At 37.8% G+C, this 22,534-nt stretch overlaps 1 protein-coding gene and 3 long non-coding RNA genes across 5 annotated transcripts in view; 2 read left to right on the forward strand and 2 right to left on the reverse strand.

The window, feature by feature from the left end:
• LOC140139486 (sialidase-3-like) overlaps positions 1–22,534 on the reverse strand; it is a 39,239-nt gene that overhangs the window by 8,983 nt on the left and 7,722 nt on the right. The window contains exons 5-7 of the mRNA XM_072161221.1: positions 3,714–3,849; positions 2,129–2,219; positions 703–789 (exon numbers count right to left, since the gene is read on the reverse strand). Coding sequence (XP_072017322.1) covers positions 703–789; positions 2,129–2,219; positions 3,714–3,849 — 314 coding nt within the window. The remainder of the gene's footprint in view (positions 1–702; positions 790–2,128; positions 2,220–3,713; positions 3,850–22,534) is intronic.
• LOC140138716 (uncharacterized) lies at positions 5,678–10,820 on the forward strand. 2 transcript variants are annotated; one of them, XR_011857050.1, is made up of 3 exons: positions 5,678–5,729; positions 9,061–9,129; positions 10,057–10,819. It is a non-coding gene; the product is annotated as an uncharacterized lncRNA (long non-coding RNA). The 2 variants fall into 2 exon arrangements; XR_011857049.1 differs by lacking the exon at positions 5,678–5,729 and adding an exon at positions 6,102–6,510 and having other exon boundaries at positions 10,057–10,820.
• LOC140138717 (uncharacterized) lies at positions 13,887–15,715 on the forward strand. The gene is made up of 2 exons (XR_011857051.1): positions 13,887–14,208; positions 15,463–15,715. It is a non-coding gene; the product is annotated as an uncharacterized lncRNA (long non-coding RNA).
• On the reverse strand, positions 17,988–22,026 carry LOC140138718 (uncharacterized). The gene is made up of 3 exons (XR_011857052.1): positions 21,828–22,026; positions 19,963–20,141; positions 17,988–18,541 (listed from the first exon to the last, which is right to left on the reverse strand). It is a non-coding gene; the product is annotated as an uncharacterized lncRNA (long non-coding RNA).

A 22,534-nucleotide genomic window follows, 5' to 3' on the forward strand; every position in this document is an offset into this window, starting at 1 on the left:
GCATGGCCATTTTGTTCCGACCTTGTTTTATAGTTTTGAGATGCATAATGGGCCGAGGGACATCCGACTAAGGCTATTGACAATAGCCTGGTGACTGACCTCTGTAGATGTCAGTGAGCATGATATACGCCATGACGTCGTCTGCTTTTAGACTGTTTTTGAAGCACAACTATGATCAACACGTAGAAGGTCCTCAACCTCTCATGATATTATGCCAAGAGCAAACTCAAAATCTTCACCTTTTTATGCTCCCCGAAACCCATTATCTATTAATAGACCATTCTGTCACATTACAACACTTCCTGTGGGAATTTCAAAAATTAAGTTCATTTTCTGTCTTATATTATCAGGGATTCCCCTAATGGTGTAATTCGCTGAACATTGTAAAGAGTAGGGGATTTCAATCCACACAATCCAAAATTAGATATGATTCAATTTGTTTTGATCATTTGATGCATGAAAGGAATTCCCTAAATGTCATCACTCATGAAATAGCTCTAATTTCGTAAATAAAGATAAATAATCAAATTTAATTACTCAGGACACATCACAGTACTCATTGATCCATGTCGTTTTTGAAGATTAGCACTTCTGTGGGCCTTGGAACTGGTACTTTTTGGCTATCGAACTTTATATACTTCTAAATGCCTACATTTGATGTTTTTGCCCCCCCCCTGCACACCCTCTGATTTGGCTGCATACCTATTTGATCTGAGTTTGTCACCTTTGACGAAAATCTACCGGGTACTATGAGTCTGCCTGATTTCATCTGAATGCCATGCCCAGGACCTACAAAGAAGAAAAAAACCCTGGTGATTTATAGTGTGAACACTTTACAGATTGTCACCGACCAGTGTAATCATTCCATAGACCAAAAAACTCAGAACGTCATGAATATCCGCAATGCATGAGATCCAATGACATTATAATATTTGTAAATTCGCGATCACAAATGGAGGTCATTCATATCTCACAATTGACTCACACACAAATAACCCGCATTTGCGTATCGTTTCTTAACGCGCAAACAAGCATGCACAATCACCACCGCGTACTTGGCTTGAAGAGTTGTATTGCTTCATGATCCAATAAAACAAGCTATACTGTACCTGGAGCATAAAGTGATGGCCTTGGCTTGATGAGTTGTATTTCGTCGTGATTCATTAAAGCTATACTGTACCTGGAGCATAGAGTGATAGCCTTGGCTTGGTGAGTTGTATTTCGTCGTGATTCATTAAAGCTATACTGTACCTGGAGCATAGAGTGATATCCTTGGCTTGATGAGTTGTATTGCTTAATGATTCAATAAAGCTATACTGTACCTGGAGCATAGAGTGATAGCCTTGGCTTGATGAGTTGTATTGCTTCATGATTCAATAAAGCAATACTGTACCTGGAGCATAGAGTGACAGCCTTGGCTTGATGAGTTGTATTGCTCATGATTCAATAAAGCTATACTGTACGTACCTGGAGCATAGAGTGATTGCCTTGGCTTGATGAGTTGTATTGCTTCATGATTCAATAAAGCTATACTGTAACTGGAGCATAGAGTGATGGTCTTGGTTTGATGAGTTGTACTGGTTCATGATTCAATAAAGCTATACTGTACCTGGAGAATAGAGTGATGGCCTTGGCTTGATGAGTTGTATTGCTTCATGATTCAATAAAGCTATACTGTACCTGGATCATAGATTGATAGCCTTGGCTTGATGAGTTGTATTGTTACATGATTCAATATAAAGCTATGCTATACCTGGAGAATAGTGTAATCATGGTGATGGGCTTGGCTTGATGAGGTATATTGCTTCATGATTCAATAAAGCTATACTTTTCCCGGAGAATAGAGTGATGGCCTTGCCTTGATGAGTTGTATTGCTTCATGATTCATTGAAGCTATAATCATGATAATGTACCTGGAGAATAGAGTGATGGCCTTTGCTTGATGAGTTGTATTTCTTCATGATTCAATAAAGCTTTACTGTACCTGGGGCATAGATTGATAGCCTTGGCTTGATGAGTTGTATTGTTTCATGATTCAATATAAAGCTATGCTATACCTGGAGAATAATGTGATGGCCTTGGCTTGATGAGTTGTATTGCTTCATGATTCAATAAAGCTATACTGTACCTGGACCATATAGGTATGACCTTGGCTTGATGAGTTCTATTGCATAATTCAAATCCTGTGGTTCTGTCCAAGTTAAACCTAAATCAAAACTCTTTAATAAAGAGTAACAGAAACACAAGGAGAATCTATGATCACAGAAAAGATATCCGCGGATTCGAACTGTTCATCCATATTACTTTGGTCTTTAAAATCAATATTTTTCCATGTTTTTTATTTTCTAACTACAACTACAACTATAACTACAACTAGATGAAATACTGGTACCTATGATCCTGTACCGGGGGGAGGGGGGGGGGGATTCACTAAACAAATTGACTGGGATGTGCGGTCACATTGACCTCCATTTTCCAACTCCCTCTCACCCAATGACCCATTTTGTCAAATATTGTGTGAAAATTTCTGATAATTTGTCACTGAATGACCCGTTTCGTTGCTGCACATTATTGGTTATGCAAACTGATTAAAATGTACCTCTTTTTGAAGCACAACTATGCCAACACGTAGAGTTTACAATCTCTCATCACATTCTGCAAGGAACAAACTCAAGCTTCCACCTTTTTATCCTCCAGAAAACCCAAAATCTATTAATAGACTATGCTGTCATATTATAACACTTCCTGTGGGTGATTCCCAATGATGTCATCTGCTTTATATTCTTGGGGATTCCACAGGTAACACTAAGCAATTCACTATGATTGAGCAAAATGGGGGTCCCTTATGATATTAATATTTTCCCTAAAACATGCCATAACACACAAACTCTTGCATGATTACTTCCAAGGTGTTTCCTCTTGTCTCATATTTCTCATGACATATCTTTATGTTGTAAACAAAGTTAAATAATTAAATTAAATTACTTAGGGCACATCACACTGCAATGTGTACCTTACAAATTGTCAACAAGTACAAGTCCAATGGTGGCCATTTTGAAATGTAAGGTAGCCAATTGTAGCCATTAACAAATGTAACTGGAAATTTTTTGTAATCCTTGGTATTATAAATATGGGTATTACTATTGTTACCGGTTTAAGTAGCTGTAATTTACATACCGACAGTATATAAATCAGCCACATGTATTTGAGTGGGGTTTCAACTTCGTCAATGTTGCTGTTTTCTTTGAAAAACTAATTCCATTTTGATATTATAACCTCCAGTAATTTAAACTGATCACCCAGATAACAAGAGTAGTGGTGAAATTAAAAGTTGCCCTAATGTGGAATACATGTATTGACTCTCTATAGAAGTTTAAGAAGATTTAAATATAAAGGTTTTGAATTTACATAGTTCAATCTGATCATCATGTGATCACATGTAGTGTAAGTGAAATATTCCACCCAAACTCAAACTTTAGCTCTTTATAACTTTAAACCACAAGTACAGCTATTATAACTATAAACTCAACTTCAACTCTAGACTCAACTATAACTCTTTAATTAAAACTCTAAATCCAGCAACAGATCGAACTACAACTATAATGAATCCAACTACAATTATAAATGATTATAAACTTATAACTACAAAGTCAATGATAAAAATACAACATTATAAAAACAAATAATGAGATACATTTACCAAACTGGCTTACCTTTATAGCCATCAGCTTGGGAATGATTGTTTCATTGGCTAGCTCATCCCATAAATCAATGTAGGATGGATGGACATTATAAACCAGTAGGATCATGTCGACCACCGTGTCTATTGTTGCTTGCGGACTCATCATTCTGCGCATCAAAAGTAATATGTAATAATAATTATTGTTTATATGAGATACCTTTATAACCAGGGCCGGATTTACCTTTTTGGAGGCCCTGTAATGGGCCAGGCCAAAATTTGGAGGCCCCCAAACTCACCATGAGGAAGGCTTATGTACAGATATGAGTGGCCAAGTTTCGCTTTAGGTATATTCTAAGATCTACAGTACCGGCCGGAGCATCACCATTTAGAGGAATACAAACGTAGACTTTATAATGACATTTGCGCCCGAAACGCGCGAAAAAAAATTCAATTTCAGATTTTTTTAGCCCAATGTAAAGGGTGAAATTTGCTATATAATGGGCCAGTGCGCGCAATTTTACCCTATATGGGCCCAAAACGTGGTTTTTTTTTTGGTTAAAAGGAAGACGCTAGCAATTTTGGGGGCCCCACAAATTTGGGGGCCCTGGGCCCGGGCCCTGTAGTAAATCCGGCCCTGTTTATAACTTTAAGCTGAGTAGTGAGTATTTCATCGGCAAGCTCGTCCCATAAACTAACAGTAGATTTATGTGCGTTATAAAACAATAAGATCATGTCGATTTCTGTGTCTACAATTGGAACTGGATCCGTCAATCTGTGTGATAAAAGTAACACGAATGCAATGCGTATGTCAAACTTAGATGGACTGGGTCAACGTACATAACCGTATACCAAAATAATTTATCCGGTGGAAAAATCACCAGTCCGGCAGAAGATTCGGATGGGATTTGGGGTCCGATTTCCCGTTTTCGTTTCTCTATGCTGTGTGGCCGGTATTAATCCTGCAGGTGTCTTATGTATGCTCGATCGTTCAACGTCTAACAAATGACCGGCGAATCCATCCCATGTGCCGCCAGCAGGGGTGTCGATTCTATTTGAAAAGTGGGTGGAGGTGGGGGGGGGGGGGGCGGAGATAATTTCATAATGTAAATTACGCGACGTAGGGGAGTGTCTGAGAGAGGGGTGGTCCCTCATAGGTGAAAAACTTTTTGAAAATCAAAATGAATAATTGAAGCAATATGTGGACCATATTATTGGGTACAATTATAGTTTGAAAAAGCCAAAATTATTTTAAACATAAAATGTTCAAAGCAGAAGCGAAACAGGCAACATAGCGCAACTGGTCTCTTTGACAAAGAAATGCTCATACCCCCATCCCGAGGGATATACATTGGCTGACAATTAGTAACATAATTGTTAGAAATTGCTGTTGATTATATTTGAAATGTTGGAGACACAACATGATCTTGACCTTCTCATTCTAGCTGAATTACTAGGGCTGTGCAATGAACCCCAGGATAAAATTTCCCCCAAGCGGCTCGCAAAAAAATCGTTGCCCCCCCTTATACATGCAACACGGTCTTGCCAGGCCCTTGCAACTCCTATACCAGCGCAATACAGAAGAATTTGTTGCGCAAACAGCCCTGTGCCAAAAAAGTGCCATTTTTACACAGGGGTCCCCGCGCATTTGAAGCAGAAAAATTTTGCTGCCACCTAGAGAAGCCTACGTACGCATTGTTAGTGATTACGCGTACTATTATAAAGACTTTACACGCCTGCGACACTCAAATGTGACTCTCGTGCGTAGTCTCCTACACAACCAGTTAATTACGTGGTCCTGACACTCGTCCTGATCCAGTCTGGCCCGCGCTCGAGACTAGGTATATGTGCCTCTTGCACTGTCCTCACATCGGTATAGGCCGTTTGCACGTTAATTGTTACAGGGAAGTGATTGTACGAGGTGTCTTATCTCATAATTATAATATCCAGTCTGGACTTACTTGAAAATTACTAAATTCGGGCGAGATTCAGATTTCTGCAAAACAAGATGGCCGGTTTTTCACAGAAGAGCCGGAAGTGAGTGAAATTGGTGAGTAAATTGCCTCAAATCATGCTTCAAATGTATGGTTTGTGTATTTTGTTTATTTTTTCTAAAAGTAAATGACATTGTTTTGCCTACTTGCTTTTGTCTGCCCATGAAAATGTCAGAAAACATGAAATTTTAAGGCAGTAAATCGGCGTCTGTGGAGGCACCGTACAATACATACATTGCATACCGGTGTATGCAATGTAGGCCTATAATGGCAATAATAGGGTTTCTGTGCATGCACAAGAATCCCTTGTAAAGCTTATGAATATCATGTCTTTTTTTGTGTCTTCACAGCCGAGTATTAAATGAATAAGCATATATTTTGGCCTACAGTTTACCGTACGTTTTTGTTTTATTTGTTCAGGTAATGACAACCCAGCACCAGGCATGCAGGGCCTGGCCTGGGCCTAGCTCGTTCACGTAGCGGTTTCGTTGTCCCACTGGCCTACTTACAAACGTAGATTGCCTGGCGATCGGAGTGTTATCGTCAGAGCACCTCGGACTAGCCTGGGCCTGGCTGAATAACCGTCCTGGCCAAGAAAGCCTATATTACTACATGTACTACTATACTGGGTTTCAAAGAAGAACGCATGAATAGCACTCCCTTGCTCAGATTGACACGAGCGCCCTGTTAATGAGTGACATACGCGGAGCTTTGCGTGTCCTTCCAAGCCAAGGACGCTGGTCTGCGCCTACCAGCGTGACACGTCTTCTTCTTTTTTGATGTTACTCCGCGACCGCAATGATGCATCAGATTTGGAATCACGCGCAGAGGAAATAGGTAGTGCGCAATTAGATTATCTTAGTCGCTTGAGTTCCTTTCCTGCATGTAGTGCGTTGACATTATGCTTGTTTTAGAGTTTCTGTGTCTCCCGCTGTGTTTCATTTCAAACTGTGCTTGCGTTTATGTTTTTTGAACGCGTATAGCCATATATAGGTCAATACTTTCAATGTGAACCACAGAAATTTTAGAGAAGGAGAATCGGGACTCGATCGCCATCTTTATACAGACAGAGCACAAATTGGGGGTATTCGGTTTCCCTCGTAATGCGCTCGAGGCATTCGTTGTCATGCAAGCGCGATATGGATGATAGGTGCATTTGAGAAACGCACTTGATGCGACCGGCACGTGAGTACCAAGACGCTTTAGATGAGATGCAAAATTGTTTTCATTCATCTCCGCGCATGGTCTGCAAGGACCCGAATACCCATAGACATACCACCTAGACCTATGACTGCCCATCCCTAATGGCAGTAGGTGAAGCCACGTAACCAAGGTTGTCGGATGCGGAGAAATAAGCGTTCATATCTGGAGAGAAAGACGCGCTCATTTGCGTGATTGTTGCATATTATCACTCGCGTCAAATGCAACATGTTCCGTTGCCGCGAACATATCTGCTTGCTTGCAACCAGGTATGCGTACTTGTCAAAGTCGTTGCTAAGCAGTGTCGGCTTCACTACGTGAACCAAAGTCACAGGTCTAGGTACCGTACTTGTTTGTTCTGGGCGAATACCCCAATTTTTCTCCCCATAGCTGACGACGCGATTATATGTGGCGGTATAATAGGGGGTCCTGGTTCTCCTTCTCTAATTCTGTGATGGCCAATTCCATGCCAAAAGTGCCTTTTGTAACGTCCGTAACAAATTTTGGAACATTATTGCTCAAAACAGGAGCATTTATTTCAAACTTGCTAATCATGCCTCCATAGATTGATGTCAGACCTACTTCAAGATAGTAAAGAAAAAAAAATCTGAGGAAGCACCTTGACAGTTTTTTTTTTCATAATGTAAAACGTTACGGACGTTACATTTGAGATAAAATGTAACGTCCGTAACACTCTATCAACAGTGTAGGACGATACAGGAGTATTAATTTCAAACTTGCTTTTCATGTTTATACATAGAATGGAGTAAAAAAATAAAACACAGAACTGAATGGAGATTTAAGGATATGTACCATCTGTCAAAAAGGCAGGCACTTTCGCGTAACGTCCGTAACGCTCGTTTCTAATTTCTGTAGCTAATTAACTAAGAAAGCCAAAACAAAATTGCTTCATTATATTGAACATTAGAGTGTGTACTAGTAGCATACTAAGAATTAAAGTGTTATCCTAACAGCAAACATGTGTGCTATTCACTTAAAAGTTGCCAGTTGCATGTATCTGTAACGTCCGTAACGGTGGAATTGGCCTGATGTGAACTTAGTTTGCTTGAGACGACTAGCTTCGGCCTTCGCATCATTTGAGTTTGAATTTGCTCATCAAAATAAACACCGACCGATATATGCATGGCGAGTTTAGAGTCCCAAGCTGTCAAAATGCAGAATAAATAGCATGTGGCCAATTCCATGCCAAAAGTGCCTTTTGTAACGTCCGTAACAAAATTTTGGAACATTATTATTTGTTTCAAACTTGCTAATCATGCCTCCATAGATTGATGTCAGACCTACTGTACTTCAAGATATTAAAGAAAAAAATCTGAGGAAGCACCTTGACAGTTATTTTTTTCATTATGTTAAACATTACGGACGTTACATTTGAGATAAAATTTAACGTCCGTAACACTAAATCAACAGTGTAGGACGATACAGGAGTATTAATTTCAAACTTGCTTTTCATGTTTACAGAGAATGGAGTCAGGGCTTGCTCAATATAGTAATCAGAAAAAAATAAAACACAGAACTGAATGGAGATTTAAGGATATGTACCATCTGTCAAAAAAGCAGGCACTTTCACGTAACGTCCGTAACGCTCATGTAGCTAATTAACTAAGAAAGTCAAAACAAAACTGCTTCATTGTATTGAACATTAGAGTGTAGCATACTAAGAAATAAAGTGTTACCCTAACAGCAAACATGTGTGCTATTTACTAAAAGTTGCATGTATCTGTAACGTCCGTAACGGAGGAATTGGCCTTAAGGCCGTATAAAATTGGTTCTCGTCCCCTACCGCAATTTCTGGGATTTGTCCAATTTTTTAAAATAGATTTTTCAAATTATTTTAGACTTCGGAATGATTTATGAAATCTTCTTACATATAAATAAGTTTATTAGCGAACAAGGATTTTTGTGGTACTCTAGGGGTTTATCCCTCAGAATTTCACATAAATTGAAAAAAAAAGGCCTCATCGTTTCCTCGAGACTGAAAACTTCTGACAATGCTAATTTTACATTGAAAGAAAACCCCTCCCTCCCTCCTGTTCGATTGCATCAAAATTCAAATTTATAGATGAACTGATGTCATTGACATGTCAGGGTGAAATGGTACGGTACTTTCAGTTCGCTAAATGATTTCGTAATTATTAACTGATCATATGCTTGTATTGTTTGCAGATGATGGAATATCAATGTGTTTTGGATTGATTTGATTTCTATGAAGAATCTGTGAAGACACAGTGGATGGTAAGTAGATCCATGAATGCCAACAGCAACTTACCCATGGAGACAACAATCGAGAATTCAGAACATTATTATTATTATTATTATTATTATTATTATTATTATTATTATTATTATTATTATTATTATTATTATTATTATATGTGTACAAATGGTGAAATCAAGAATATGAATAATGTTAGAAAATTGGGATTAAAATCTCTTGTAAAATTATAATTTCTTTTCAGTATCAGATTCATTTAATAAATCCTAGAACAAACTTTCTTCTTGTAAGTGGTGTAGCTAGTTTTGTAGTGTGAGGGGCAAAACCAAATATTCCCCATTTGTCTATTTTGTGTCCCATTGTGCGTGGGGAGGGCAAGACAAATTTCATCCCCATTTGTCAATTTGTGTCACATTTTACACTTTACTCTTCGCTGTCCCCATTTTATACCTGAAAAGGTTTGGGAGGGGGCACTCTGTCTCTCCTGGCTATGCCAATACTTAATTAAAATAAATTGGGATCTTTTAAAGGTAAGAGACTTCAGTGAACTGATCGGTTATATTTTAAAGTTTTAGGGGCCTGAGTTGATCCTAGCAGGATCTTTATCTCTGCCTTTGATAAAGATCCTGCTAGGATCGAAAGCTCAGGCCCCCAAAACTTTGAAAATTTACCTAACAGGCTATTTTTGTGGATAAGCAGTTTACAACAGCTCACTTTTTAACGGTTATATTTTAAGAAGTCTCACAGCAAAGTTAAGTGAAGGGTGAGAAAAAACTTCACATGGTAATTTCATGAAGTTAATTCATCGCATGAAATTTGTGTTGTTACATTTCATCCATGCAAATTGCATGCAATAGCTTAGCTGAGACCTATTTTTAAAAATATCAAAATGTTTTCTGTTTAATTCACTTTTTAATATATTCTTATTATTTCTTTCTGTTTTACAGGGAAATGTACAGCCACCATGGTTTCAGGAAAAGCAACACAATTTGTGACTCAAGAGACTGAGCATATTCTTTCTTGTTGATAAATGCAATCTACTAGTACCGGTACTACATGTTTGCTACAAAATTCTTTAATGACACTATAAATTGGTTTTGGTTAAAGCACAATCTTTCAACAAAAATCAGTAAGGAATTGATGAATCTCTAAATTAGGAAGTAAATGGCATTTTATCTGACTTAAGATGGACTAATAACCTACAAATGTTATAAATTTTACAATATTGTAATGTATGAATACACAGGTAAGTGCAATAATAACAATAGTCCATGGTTACATTCAAAAAGCTGGGTGGAATATTTTATAATAATTATAATATTCTTGCAGATGTTTAAACCTGGTCATGGTACCTCCTCAACCATCCTGCCTGGCTTCATCTGTTTTCCTTTAAATTTTTTTTTGTTTGTATATAAAATTGGAAAAGCAGATCACCCATAGAGGCTACATCAAGATGATGTGAAGGTCAGGAGGTGTCATAAAATAGACTGGTCACTACTCACTAACATATTTGAGACCCTTGTAAAATAGAGGATAGGCAGGTCCAATATACATCTGCAGTATCCACCAAGCAGTGGCGGCACCAGGAATGTTTTTTCATTTTCATGGGGGTGAGGGCAAAGTAAATTTCAGGAGGGGCAAAATCAACAGATTTTGCACAAAATTGCTACAGAAAGTTGAAATGTGTGTGATTTGAGGTTTTTGACTCAAAAGTGGTGGGGGGAAACTGGGGGGGGGGCAAATGACCCCCTTGCCGCCACTGCCACCAAGACAAAATATTGGACATGCCTATCCTCATACTACACCAGACTTTAGATGGTAGCTTTAGCTAAATTCCTCAAGTACAGCTGCATTGAAACATGGCAAATCCACAATCATGAAGTACAAGGTCCAATGTTGATTTTAAGATGTGGAACCATTTTGGATTTGACCCCTGGTGACCACAAAAAGGTAATACAGGGGTTAAAATTGACAATGCTCTGAAAGAGACATACCAAATTACTCCTGATCACAAGGATTGAAACAAGATAAAGTTTGTGATATCTATGACCTATCGTTATGGAGTTATCGTACAAAAACACATATACAGGTAAAATGTCACTTTTTTTTATATTAGGTCGTGCAGGGGTAAAATTTCAACTTGCTCCAATTTTGAAAAACATGGTGGCAAATTGTTTGTGTAGATGACCCAAATCAGAAAAAGAATAGTTTTGCCTATAAATGTGTTCACATACTGAAATAGAGGTCAAATGCCATTGGATGGCCTTAAGCCATTGTTGATCTTTGACTTCTATTGCACATAACAAGTAAACAGTTAAGAAGGCAAGTTCTATATCATTTTTTGATATTTATGTCAAGATGAGCAATTTGACACCATTTTTGCTAAAATCAGAGTCAGTTTAAATTTTTACCCCTACAACCAAAAATGTGATATTTTGCCTATAAAATGTTGTTTTTGTAGGATATGCTATGTTACGATAGGTAATTTTTTAATCCTTGTGATCAGATGAGTAATTTGGAATATCTGTCAATAAAATCAGCAATTTTTATTAATTACCACTGTATGACCTTTTGTGACCTCTGGAGGACACCAAGGGTCAAATCAAAATAGTTCCACGTCTTACATGTAAAATCAACATTGGACCTTGTACTTCGGGGTGCACCACTCAGTCCGACACGACACTAGCCCGACTACACAAATTCCCTGTACTTAAGGGTGCATATCAGTACGACAGCAACTTAGCTCACTTCCGGTAATTTTACCGGCGTGACCTCTGCTGTTACGTAACGTAATGTTGAAAATCAGGTGGCAAATACAGTTTTTCAGAAAACATCAAAAAATGGAATACACGAGTCGTTTCTCCCTTCATTTCCACATTGAGCCCATAGATAAGATATGAAACATGAGTATAAGGCAAACAGTAACGTGTAAAAGTCCAATTATTGTGGAGAAAATGAATGTTTATTGTGCGCGAAGTAGCAAAAAAAAAAAAAAAAAATGCATGTCACGATCACCAAAATGGTTATATCTGCAACTATGAACCAACGCCGGTTATATGCTTTTCTGTAATGATAGATATTAACTAACTTGAGCTTGTATTAAATTTTCAGCGAAAATGATTGGTGGAATAATCTAGTCGTAGGTTGGAAAGTTGCTTTCAAAAGGGCTTCTCCTTGCAATCGTGCGTGACCATTAGTGACCAGTGTGACCAGTGTTACCAGGAAAATTAACAGCCGGCCTTGTCCATATATCGATTAATAATTGTCAGGATCGTCCAGTTGACTACAGTGATATTTATTTATTCATACAAAATACTGTCCTGTCTTACAAAATATCGAAGTCGATATAAAACGTAATTTCAAGCCATTTGACTGAACTTACAAACAGTTTATAAAAGATTTTTGTTGAACGAGACACTGAATTAGAAATAACATTGCAAAAGGTACGTGAATAAGTTAGCAGGTTGTGATGGTCTAGTGGCTAAGGCCTTGCCTGGAGGGCGAGAGGTTGGAAGTTCGAACCCTATCAGAGCGGGTTTTTTTTAAATTTTAAATATTTATGATTATTAGTAAACAACTTTCAGGAATGGTTTCTGATCATTTGAAGCAGAAATAATGAGGTAAAATGAAAGAAAGCATTTTTTTATCTTGACCGCCGTGTGGTGTTCTATAATTAAAGTTACTCTAGACAACGAAACGCTGATTCCAATTTTGTGTATGTCTGAGTAGGGTGTAAGAACGGTGTAAAAATTACAAACAATATTATGCCAAAATATTAATCAGGTTTGAAATTCGTAAATTATGGCTGACGCTATCTCATTTTTAATATGTAGGCCTACACATAAAGAAAAACATTGCAAACGTGTTGCATAGAAATATTTTCAAATGATCATATAAATACTGACGGGCCTACACACATACACCATAGGCCTAACAGAACAAGAGAGAAAAACAAATCGAAATGCTGTAGGATTCGAACCTTCTACCTCTCGCACTTCAAAACCACGGCGTCAACCACTAGACCATCACAACCTGCTATACCATACTCGTATCTTTTACAATCTTATTTCTCATTCAGGGACTCGATCAACAATAATATTTTTAAAACTGCTTTCAGTTCAGTCAAATGAGGTGATACTACTTTTTATATTGACTTCAATATTTTGTAAGTCAATGCAGTATTTTGCTTGAATAAATAAATATCACTGGAGTCAACTGGACGATTCTGACGATTATTATTCGATATAATGACAAGGCCGGCTGCTATTTTGCTAGTGACACTTGTCACTAACGGGTCATGCAAGATTGCGACACGGGGCTGTTTTGAGAGTAACTTTCCAACCTACGACTAGATTATTCCACCAATCATTTTCGCTGAAAATTTTATACAAGCTAACGTTAGTTAATATCTATCATTAGAGAAAAGCATACGACCGGCGTTTACTCACTGGTGTAGATATAAGCATTTTGGTGATCGTGACATGCAATTTTTCTCATTTTCCCGGCCACTTTGGACATGTTCAAGCTTCTTTATTTTCAATATTATTCAACTTTTACTCGTTTTTGTTCTTTGCACAAATGTTTGGTATCTTATCCGTGATCATGGTACGCAATTTAAGCAAAAAACTACCCGTGTCTCCCATTTCTGGAGCTATTTCGCTAAAACATGTTTGCCGGTCAAATTTTCAACATTTAGTTACGTAACCCGTGTTCACCAACCCGTAAAAAATTTCTATCGAACAAAAGAGGTCATGAAGTTGCCGTCGTACTGATATGTCTGAAAATAAAAACCGCTGCAACAGTCCGACACCATGCTAGTCCAAAACTGAAAACCATAGCACTAGTCCGCAACTGTGAACCACAGCACAAGTCTGAATCCGAAAAACACTGCGCTAGTCATAATCTTCAGATTCGGACTAGCGCAGTGTTTTTCAGTTTCACACTAGCCCGATGGTTTCAGTTTCGGATCTATAGGGAATTTGTGTAGTCGGACTAGCGCAGTGTCGGAATGAAGGAGTGTTTTCCAGACTCGGACTAGCGGTAGCGGCATGTCGGACTGAAAAAGTGTTTCAGATTCGGACTAGCAGCATGATGGATGGGTACAGTGCCTCATTTCAAATATATAGTTTTAGTTTTGGTTTTGGTTTTGGTCACGTGGTTTCCTATTGTCCTGCCTAACCACTTGAATCATAAGATATCGAACTCATTGTTTCTACCTTTTGTTTAAAACCGAACATTTGTGTCAGTCAGTTTCGGTTTTGGTTTCAGTTTCTTATAAGTGGTGTGGATCGTAAAATTATTTGATTTGAAGTTACCTACTCTAAGTATACAAAAGAAATGTTTAAATTTCGCAGTGCAATATTCACGAGCAGAGAAGTCGAACAAAGCAGTCTACATTTGAAAGCATTGATTTAGTTTGAAAGCATTGACTTGAGACTACGAATTAGCCTAAGCTGATTTCACTGTGAAAATATATAGACCATCGAAATATTTCCACAGACATTACAATAGCCACTTGACAGATTATGACTTCATTGTTATAAACACTATTATACGCAACTCTATTTATGTGCATGTCGCATGACGGAAGATCAATATCATAGAAAGCTAGAAAGCTGGTTTAAACTAACTTTTATTCAATTTATTTATTGGAGAATAGAGAGAGAGAGAGATAGAAGAGATCGCCAGGGAAAGAGGGTAGGGGTGTGTGTGTGAGGGGGGAGGGGGTAAGGGTAAGGGTAAGGGAGAAAGAGAAACAGAGGGGAGAGAGCATTGGAAGTGGGAAGGGAAGGAGGGGGAGAGGGGGGCTCAAGAGTGGAGTGGAATAATAGGGAAGAGTCGATATCGAGTGTGGGGAGGGGGGAGGGAGGTGGTTATATATAGGTGGCGGAGGGAACATAGGTAAGAGGTATGGGTTGTGCTTTCCGGGAAATAATCTAATTCATAATCAAATCATCTGCATCATCATGCATCGTTTATATTTCAGACAAATAAACAAAACACCCCCCCCACCCCCTCAATATATGCACATGATTTCTACATGTAGGCCTAGGTCTCGTATATATATCCATAACTTATCAAACGGAATCTCGGTGTAATTTATGGTGTCATGGAAGTGGGCCACCTACGGCAAAAGTCGCCCGCGTTGATAGATATCGATAATGAAAATGTTAGCACAATAGGCTATTATATACGTATGGTTATAGGGCATTATACTTTTGATTATATATACCCTCTTGTGTCCTCCCAGCACAATAGTGTTATGATTGCATACCAGTTCATCTCCACATTTTAATCCCTTGATTTTTGGTTTCTGAACAATAGAGAAACCAAAACTATATATTTGAAATGAGGGAGTGTATTTCAGATTCGGACTAGCGGCGTGTCGTGCTAGCGCTCTGTACTCTATATTTAATGTGGAAAATTTTTCAGTGCTTTAGCTAAGCAGCTGTACTATACTGTATGTACTCCCAGATCCACATGCCAAGGCTACTAATCACTACAAGTACGACTAAGTTTATTAACATCCAAAACTCAAAATGTTGCTAGTTAGTGAAGGTTTATGGTGAAAGTTTACGCAATAAATAAAATGATTACCAAAATGTACTTATGATTTGAAACTTTGCATTACATTTAGTGTACTCTAGATTTTTTTGATAACATAGCAGTATGGGCTGTGCAATAATTATGATCCCCCTCCCGGACAATTTGATGTACCTTTCAACAAGATCGAATGATTTTTAAAGTTTGATAGTTTATTTATGATTTTATGTGCATTCTGACTATAGCAAGATAGTACTTAGAATTTTTAAAGAAAAATACCCAATTTAAAAGTTGCACTTTACAGCGATCAATGGTTATTATGCAAGCATATTGTGGCATGTAAAACCCTGTCATTGTCTTCACAGTGATTTCAAATTGAAACAATCGACTGTAACTTGTGGGCATTTTTCTTTAAAAAAACACTTCTTGGCTGTTGCCAATACTGATTGACATGATTGGATGTATGTGTATCAAAATACACGTAAACAAACCATCATTCTTTATGTCAAATCATTGTGAACACGATTATTAGTTCTGAAGCTACAGGCGTTATAACAGTTGCATAGGCTTTGTATAAGTTCACTTTCTACATAAAATAACTACAAGAAACCTGTTTACTAATGCATTGACTTTCAACATTTATTCAGTTATATTGATATAGTTTAGATTAGAACATCACTTCTAAGTTGAGTGTTCCCCAGGTGCATGTGTCATTTTAACCAATCATATCCATTTTAACCAAGATTTTAAAAATCTTCCACAGTGGGAGCATGTTCTTGAAGTGGAATTGACTATATTTGAAGACCGATTTAAAAAGACTAGTTTGACATCCTGTCAACAAGACCGAGTTTGTACTGTGCAGGTCCGCAACCAATCATACCTCGCCTTTGCCCTGAAGTGGGATGCAAACCAGTCTTTTTAATTCGGTCTTCAATTATAGTGTTAATTATTTTGAAATCCATACTCTCCCTGTATATGACTTATAAATCTATACACTTCTAGTGCCCGTTTCTATTCATCGTTATGTATTCTTCTCCCGTGCATTATTTTCGCAAACTACCCTTCACAGCCCAAATTATATAAACCTGCACGCTAAACAATGCATTATCTAAAACCTGCACGCTAAACAATAGATTCTAGATAATACGTGCACGCTCAAATACTAGAAATACTACTTTCACATAACCATAAAGTAGAGTTAGGTGGCGCTTTAGACACAGAGATCACATAACTATATAATTGTCTGTTCGATATATATACCAACAAAAAGTACGAATATACATTCTGTGGTGTTAAAATGGTATAGTTACAAACGGTGTTCTATAATAGTGTACAATTACCGAATAAGGTGCAACTCGCTAGACTTGAGTCCAGTCCTCGTTTACGGAGTTTAGGATTAGGGTTTAGGGTTGGGATAGGGCAGTCTTGTAATAAGACTAGTAGAGTTGCACCCTAGCAAATATCATTGTCATAAATTATGATTAATGACCTCAAATAAATCAAACATCAAATGAGAATAATCGAGCTTCTATTAATTAAAAAGGGCCAAAAACAGGTGGATCATAATTATACAAGATGACACCATTGCAAAATATTCAGCATTTTACAAATGAAATACATGTAGGCCTATATCTAAAATAACATAGCCGGGCCTGGAAACACACACTAGCGCATAATATCATGATCATGCTTTATAATACCATAGGCCTTCAAACACATGTGTTTGAAGGCCTATGATAATACTGAACAAATTGTTAAATCCCAATGTCGTGTGTTTTAATATAAGTAGTTCAAATTATAGAGCTTTAAAGTCCAGTTGATATTCACCGTAGTACTAGTCTGACATTTAAATCGATCGTTTCCAACTGGTTCAGTGCTCTCTGTGTTCGAAACCACGATATTAAATGATCACAACATAAAGTCAAGTCAATTAAACCATGCGTGAATAAGTTACCTATTAGTATGACGTATGGCGCAATCGATACCATTGATTACAGGGATTGATTTTCTTTACCAGTTAAATGCTACGTAGCTGGTCAATGTCCTGACGGTGTTTTTAAAATGTAAGATATTTTCCCTAATATTAAAACTAATATAATGAATGCAGCAATTAATATTGCCTATTGTTTTAATAGGCCTACACTCAAAGTGTATGACGGATAATGTATCGTGCAAATGCATTCGTCAAGATAATTGCACTTGCCATGGAGTTATTGCATTTAGCTTTCGAGCCTATCGGCTCTCAAGCTAAATGCAATAACTCCACGGCGCGTGCGATTATCTTGACGAATGCATTGCACTCAGTTCATTATCCTTATCATAATGTTCCACAACTGGAGTGGGTATTAAAGTAATTCATACACTCCTATATCAAAGCAGCCAATCAGAAAAGCTGTTAGAAAAGTACGAAACATGCATTGATTGTGTATATTGTGCACTCCGCGTACTACGCGCAGTGTTTCGCTCGCGTTCGCGTCGCGTAGGATTGATTCATTTTTCGGGCGGGTTGATGCATTTATATTTGGTTCTTTTTCCAACATTTTTAGTGATAATTTGTTATATAAAAAAAGGAAAAATCATGTGGTTTTTTTCTTCTCGTGTATTAAATAGATTAATAAACTTGTATATACTGCCAAAGGTCCATGGTTCAGCTATGGTGCAGTAACCGCTCTAGTTTAGTTTGTTGCTGGTATACATGCATCAAAAGTCTCCTGCACATAGTAAAAGTCCATCTGATGTTGAAAACGATGCCGCACAGTGCAACAATAATACCTCTAGGGCATATGATGGTGCTTTCACTTAAGGGGCTGGTACCACCCGGGGGTACCACATACAAATAGAAGAACTTGCGCTGACCATTCAATCAGAATCTGGGTGGATCTGTGAGCTCTGAAAAACAAAGAGAGAGAGAGAGAACATTTTAATATGTTTTACATAACACATACAAAGAATTTAGGGGGGCATTTTAAGGGGTACTACACCCCTGTAGTAAATTTGTGACTAGTTTTGCATTTTCTCAAAAATAATAACACACCTTTACAAGGAATCCAATTACTACACTGAAATTTCAGTGACCCAAGACAAGCGGTTCAGTATATATGATAGGAAATGAGGTACATCCTAGCGGTACCTTACTTCTTATCATAAATAACAAACTGCTTGTCTTGGGTCACTGAAATTCCAGTGTATTAATTGGATTCCTTGCCCCTATAATAAAAATTTTTTTATTAGTTTTTGAGAAAATGCAAAAATTGACACAAATTTACCACCTAGTAGTAGTACCCCTTTAAGTGTTTTCAATATTTAATAATTGGCACACACACCCTCATTAAGGTCATTGGTCATGTACAAACATATCATGTAGACAATATGGACTATAAACATGATAAAAAACTGCTTAAAATCACAACTAGCTTACAAAACTTTATACTCTATATAATGTACACCAATATTTTACTTTTTTATGCATAATTGACATCCGGAGGATGGGTTGGTACCAGTTGTGGTTGCAGTGTGGTAAATAAGCAAATGGCCCGGGCAAATGGGCCCTTGTTCTTGAATCTTTGGGCCCTCATAAATCAGGCGGGCCCGCAAGGCAAATTTTCATCGGGCCCGCGTGGATTTTAATGGGCTACGGGCTTTACCACGCTGTGTGGTTGTAGCACTAACCTCTCGATCACCACCATGGCCTGGGTTTATTCCTGCACTGAGTGCTGAAAGTGAGCATGGTAAATTGGTAATCGATCCATGACCATTCCTCCAAGGTTCTTCCCAAGGTACTCCAGTATTCTTTGTAGTTTGTACATTCTAAAACTTCCTCAGTGGTGGTACAAAATTTGCATGGGCTTCCCCAGTCAGATTTCATTATTCATTATTTTGGAAAATTTCATTATTGTCAAAACTTTCATTTCAAAACAGTTAACGCTGAGATCATCATTACAAACATTTTGCAACAGATTGAGAAAAGATTTGAATTTGTTTTTATTAAAATGAAAAGAAATTTCCAATCACTAGAAACATGATGAGGTAATCCTTAAATTTCCATTTTCTAAAAAAATGCTGATTATGATCAGCAGGGGATGTCAAACATTTTGTCTTTTTTTTTTTTTTTTGAGAGTATCAATTTTGATTATTTCCATCTCAATTTTCAGATAATTGACTTTTTTTGAAAATAATGAAAGTTTTGGTCAAATTGAAAAGGTGACGAGGGCGAGTGACGGAAAACTAATAATTTCACTACATAAGCCTTGTGATCATGCACTCCAAAGACCAAGACCTGGGAAAAATAGAAAAAATTAAGTTTACGATACCTTTCATTCTTGCTCTGCTTCTGTGAGTGGGTTTTGAAAAGGAGTCATCAGCCATGGTTTCAAAGCATAGCCAGAATCTTTGTATACATCCATTCTCAAATGCTAAGAGAGTGTGCTGCTTGTCCATTGTGCCATGCCACATTGAGGATTGCAGACAAGTTGAACATTGAGACATTTTCCTGTATTTGTAAAAATTAGCGAAGATTGAAAATTAATTTATCTTTGAAATGTAATGAACATGTGTACTAGCCTACCAGGTATTTTGGGAGTAATACCCGGGAAAGGGAAATTGAGTTCTGCTCGAGATATGTAATGCTCAGGTACAAAAATGAGCTGCTTGACCCACTGCTCAATACCTGAAGGCCATTATTTAACAATTCATAACCTCATGAATAAACACGACACATGTGATCCATTCATTTTTGTTTATTTGGTAAAAAAGCAGAGCACGTTTACTAATATTCAACAGTGGACCTCCACACCATCAGCGTAAATACTGTATTAGTAACCTCTGCACGTGACGTCAAATATTCTCTCTGCTTGCGCGTGCTGGCCACCATATTTGTATTTCGCGCTACCATATTTGCACAGATTGTGATTCACAAAATCTGTTATTGGTCGTCCTGTTTTAGCCTGTTAAATTTTTGTAAAGGCAAAATGTAACAAGCGCGACAGAATCTTGGAAGGTGCGGATTGAACATGTTGAATTAGGGATTCAATCATGTTTCACCGTTGTTCATCGCCGTTTAACAACGATGCGGCCGCGTCGTCTGCGTGGTTACCACGCAGACGTGTAACCACGCAGACGCGCCGGACGTGAGTTGTTAAACGGTGATGAACAACGGTGAAACATGATTGAATCCCTTTCAACAACGAAAAGAAGCTAAATATCGTATAATTCACGATTATTTTACGAGGAATGTCAGTTAATCATTGCCACTCAGCCTTACAAACACTTCAATGATTTCTCTTTTGATATCAGCAATAAAACTACAGAATAAAACGGCAATGTTTAGCCGCTACCTGAAAAATACTGAATTCAACTTGTAAGCTGACATACGCACAAAGATTCCAGGCATGACGAATTTTACGCGCTCTCGCGTAACGCGTAGTCTCGCTCGCGTTCGCGTATACGCTACAGTAAAAGTGTGGGTTCATCACGGTTTAACAACGGTTGGCTCATGTACAAAGGTATAGGAAGAGTTGTTGAAGGGCCCATATTGTATTCAAATTTGACATTTTTAAAAGTACTTCTTGGCCAAGATTCCGGGCCAAGATTGCACACTATATGAATGCTAGTGGCTATACACACGCACATATAAACGTAGTAGAAGAAAGCATATCAAGGCATTTTAATAGCCAGATGAGTGTCTTTAAATTAAGGCGTCCAAAATGGTCAAAAATACCTCGGTTAAAAAAAGGCAAAATGTTTGGATTTTTCACAATGGCAATGTCCTCCAAATAACCGATGCAGTTTATTATTAAAGTAAGTGTGCAGAGCATGTTAAAATTTTGATCATAAGTGTAAAGAAGGTGCGCGAAGTGCTCAAAAATTTAGAATCGTATAACTAATGATTGTGCGTACATTTTGATCGTAAGTTATCAAGAATGCGTGCACAGCGCTCGAAAATTTTGGGTCACCAGCCCTTAATAATTTTATAACCCCCTAATTTTGGTGTAAAAAAATTATAACCCCTCCAGCCCCATATTTTTGGTCTATGGCCTCACCAAGTATATTCATGACCCACCCTCTTATAGCTCTTCTGAAGAAAATGACAGTCCCTGCGTAATAACAGATTTAAGCTTACTTGGCAATGGCCAATGCCACTTAAATATTACTAAAATCTACTGGTTAAATTTAGTACCTTTCATGTTGGTGACGGATGTAGATTTGCATGAGCGACACCAACTCCAAGCCAAGTCTGCTGTATACTGTTAGCATCTGCAGTCAATGTGATGAGCATTGATTCCTCCGGACCCAGTCATGCCAGTTAATGATGGATTACATTTAGATCAATGCATTGCTGCACCGTTGACGTTGTCACATATCATGTATATCGGACGTGTCGAACATGATAATTGATAATCTCTTTTTGCAATTAATTTTATCACCTTTTTTGGCCTTATCTCATCCGCAGATGTACCTCAGTTTATGCAGTAGTTAATTCAGGATAATACATATTACAAAAACTTAGTCAAGATCATTTTTGGGCGAAGATTTCGGATGAAATAACCGTATTTACTCCTCACAATTCAGCAAACATGCATGACATGACAACCTTTCGGGGGAAATTCCTTGTTTACATTGGTTCAAATGAATATTAATTAGATTGGCTGGATACGTCACACGAATTCATGGCCAATCTCATGAATAAGTAATAGCAGAAAAATGACGCTGCCACCAACGGCGACAATAACTACTATGACGTCACTGTCCTCAAATTGTACATGAGAGTTGCCATTCCACGCACTTCGTGCGTAACCGTCGATCTTCCTTGGTCTTGCTATGGTCCGATCTTTTGATGTGTGTATGACTGTCCGGTACGCCATGTACATACTTGTGTGTTATGGA

This window comes from Amphiura filiformis, chromosome 18 (genome assembly GCF_039555335.1).
Source record: "Amphiura filiformis chromosome 18, Afil_fr2py, whole genome shotgun sequence".
In the NCBI taxonomy this organism is placed as follows: domain Eukaryota; kingdom Metazoa; phylum Echinodermata; class Ophiuroidea; order Amphilepidida; family Amphiuridae; genus Amphiura; species Amphiura filiformis.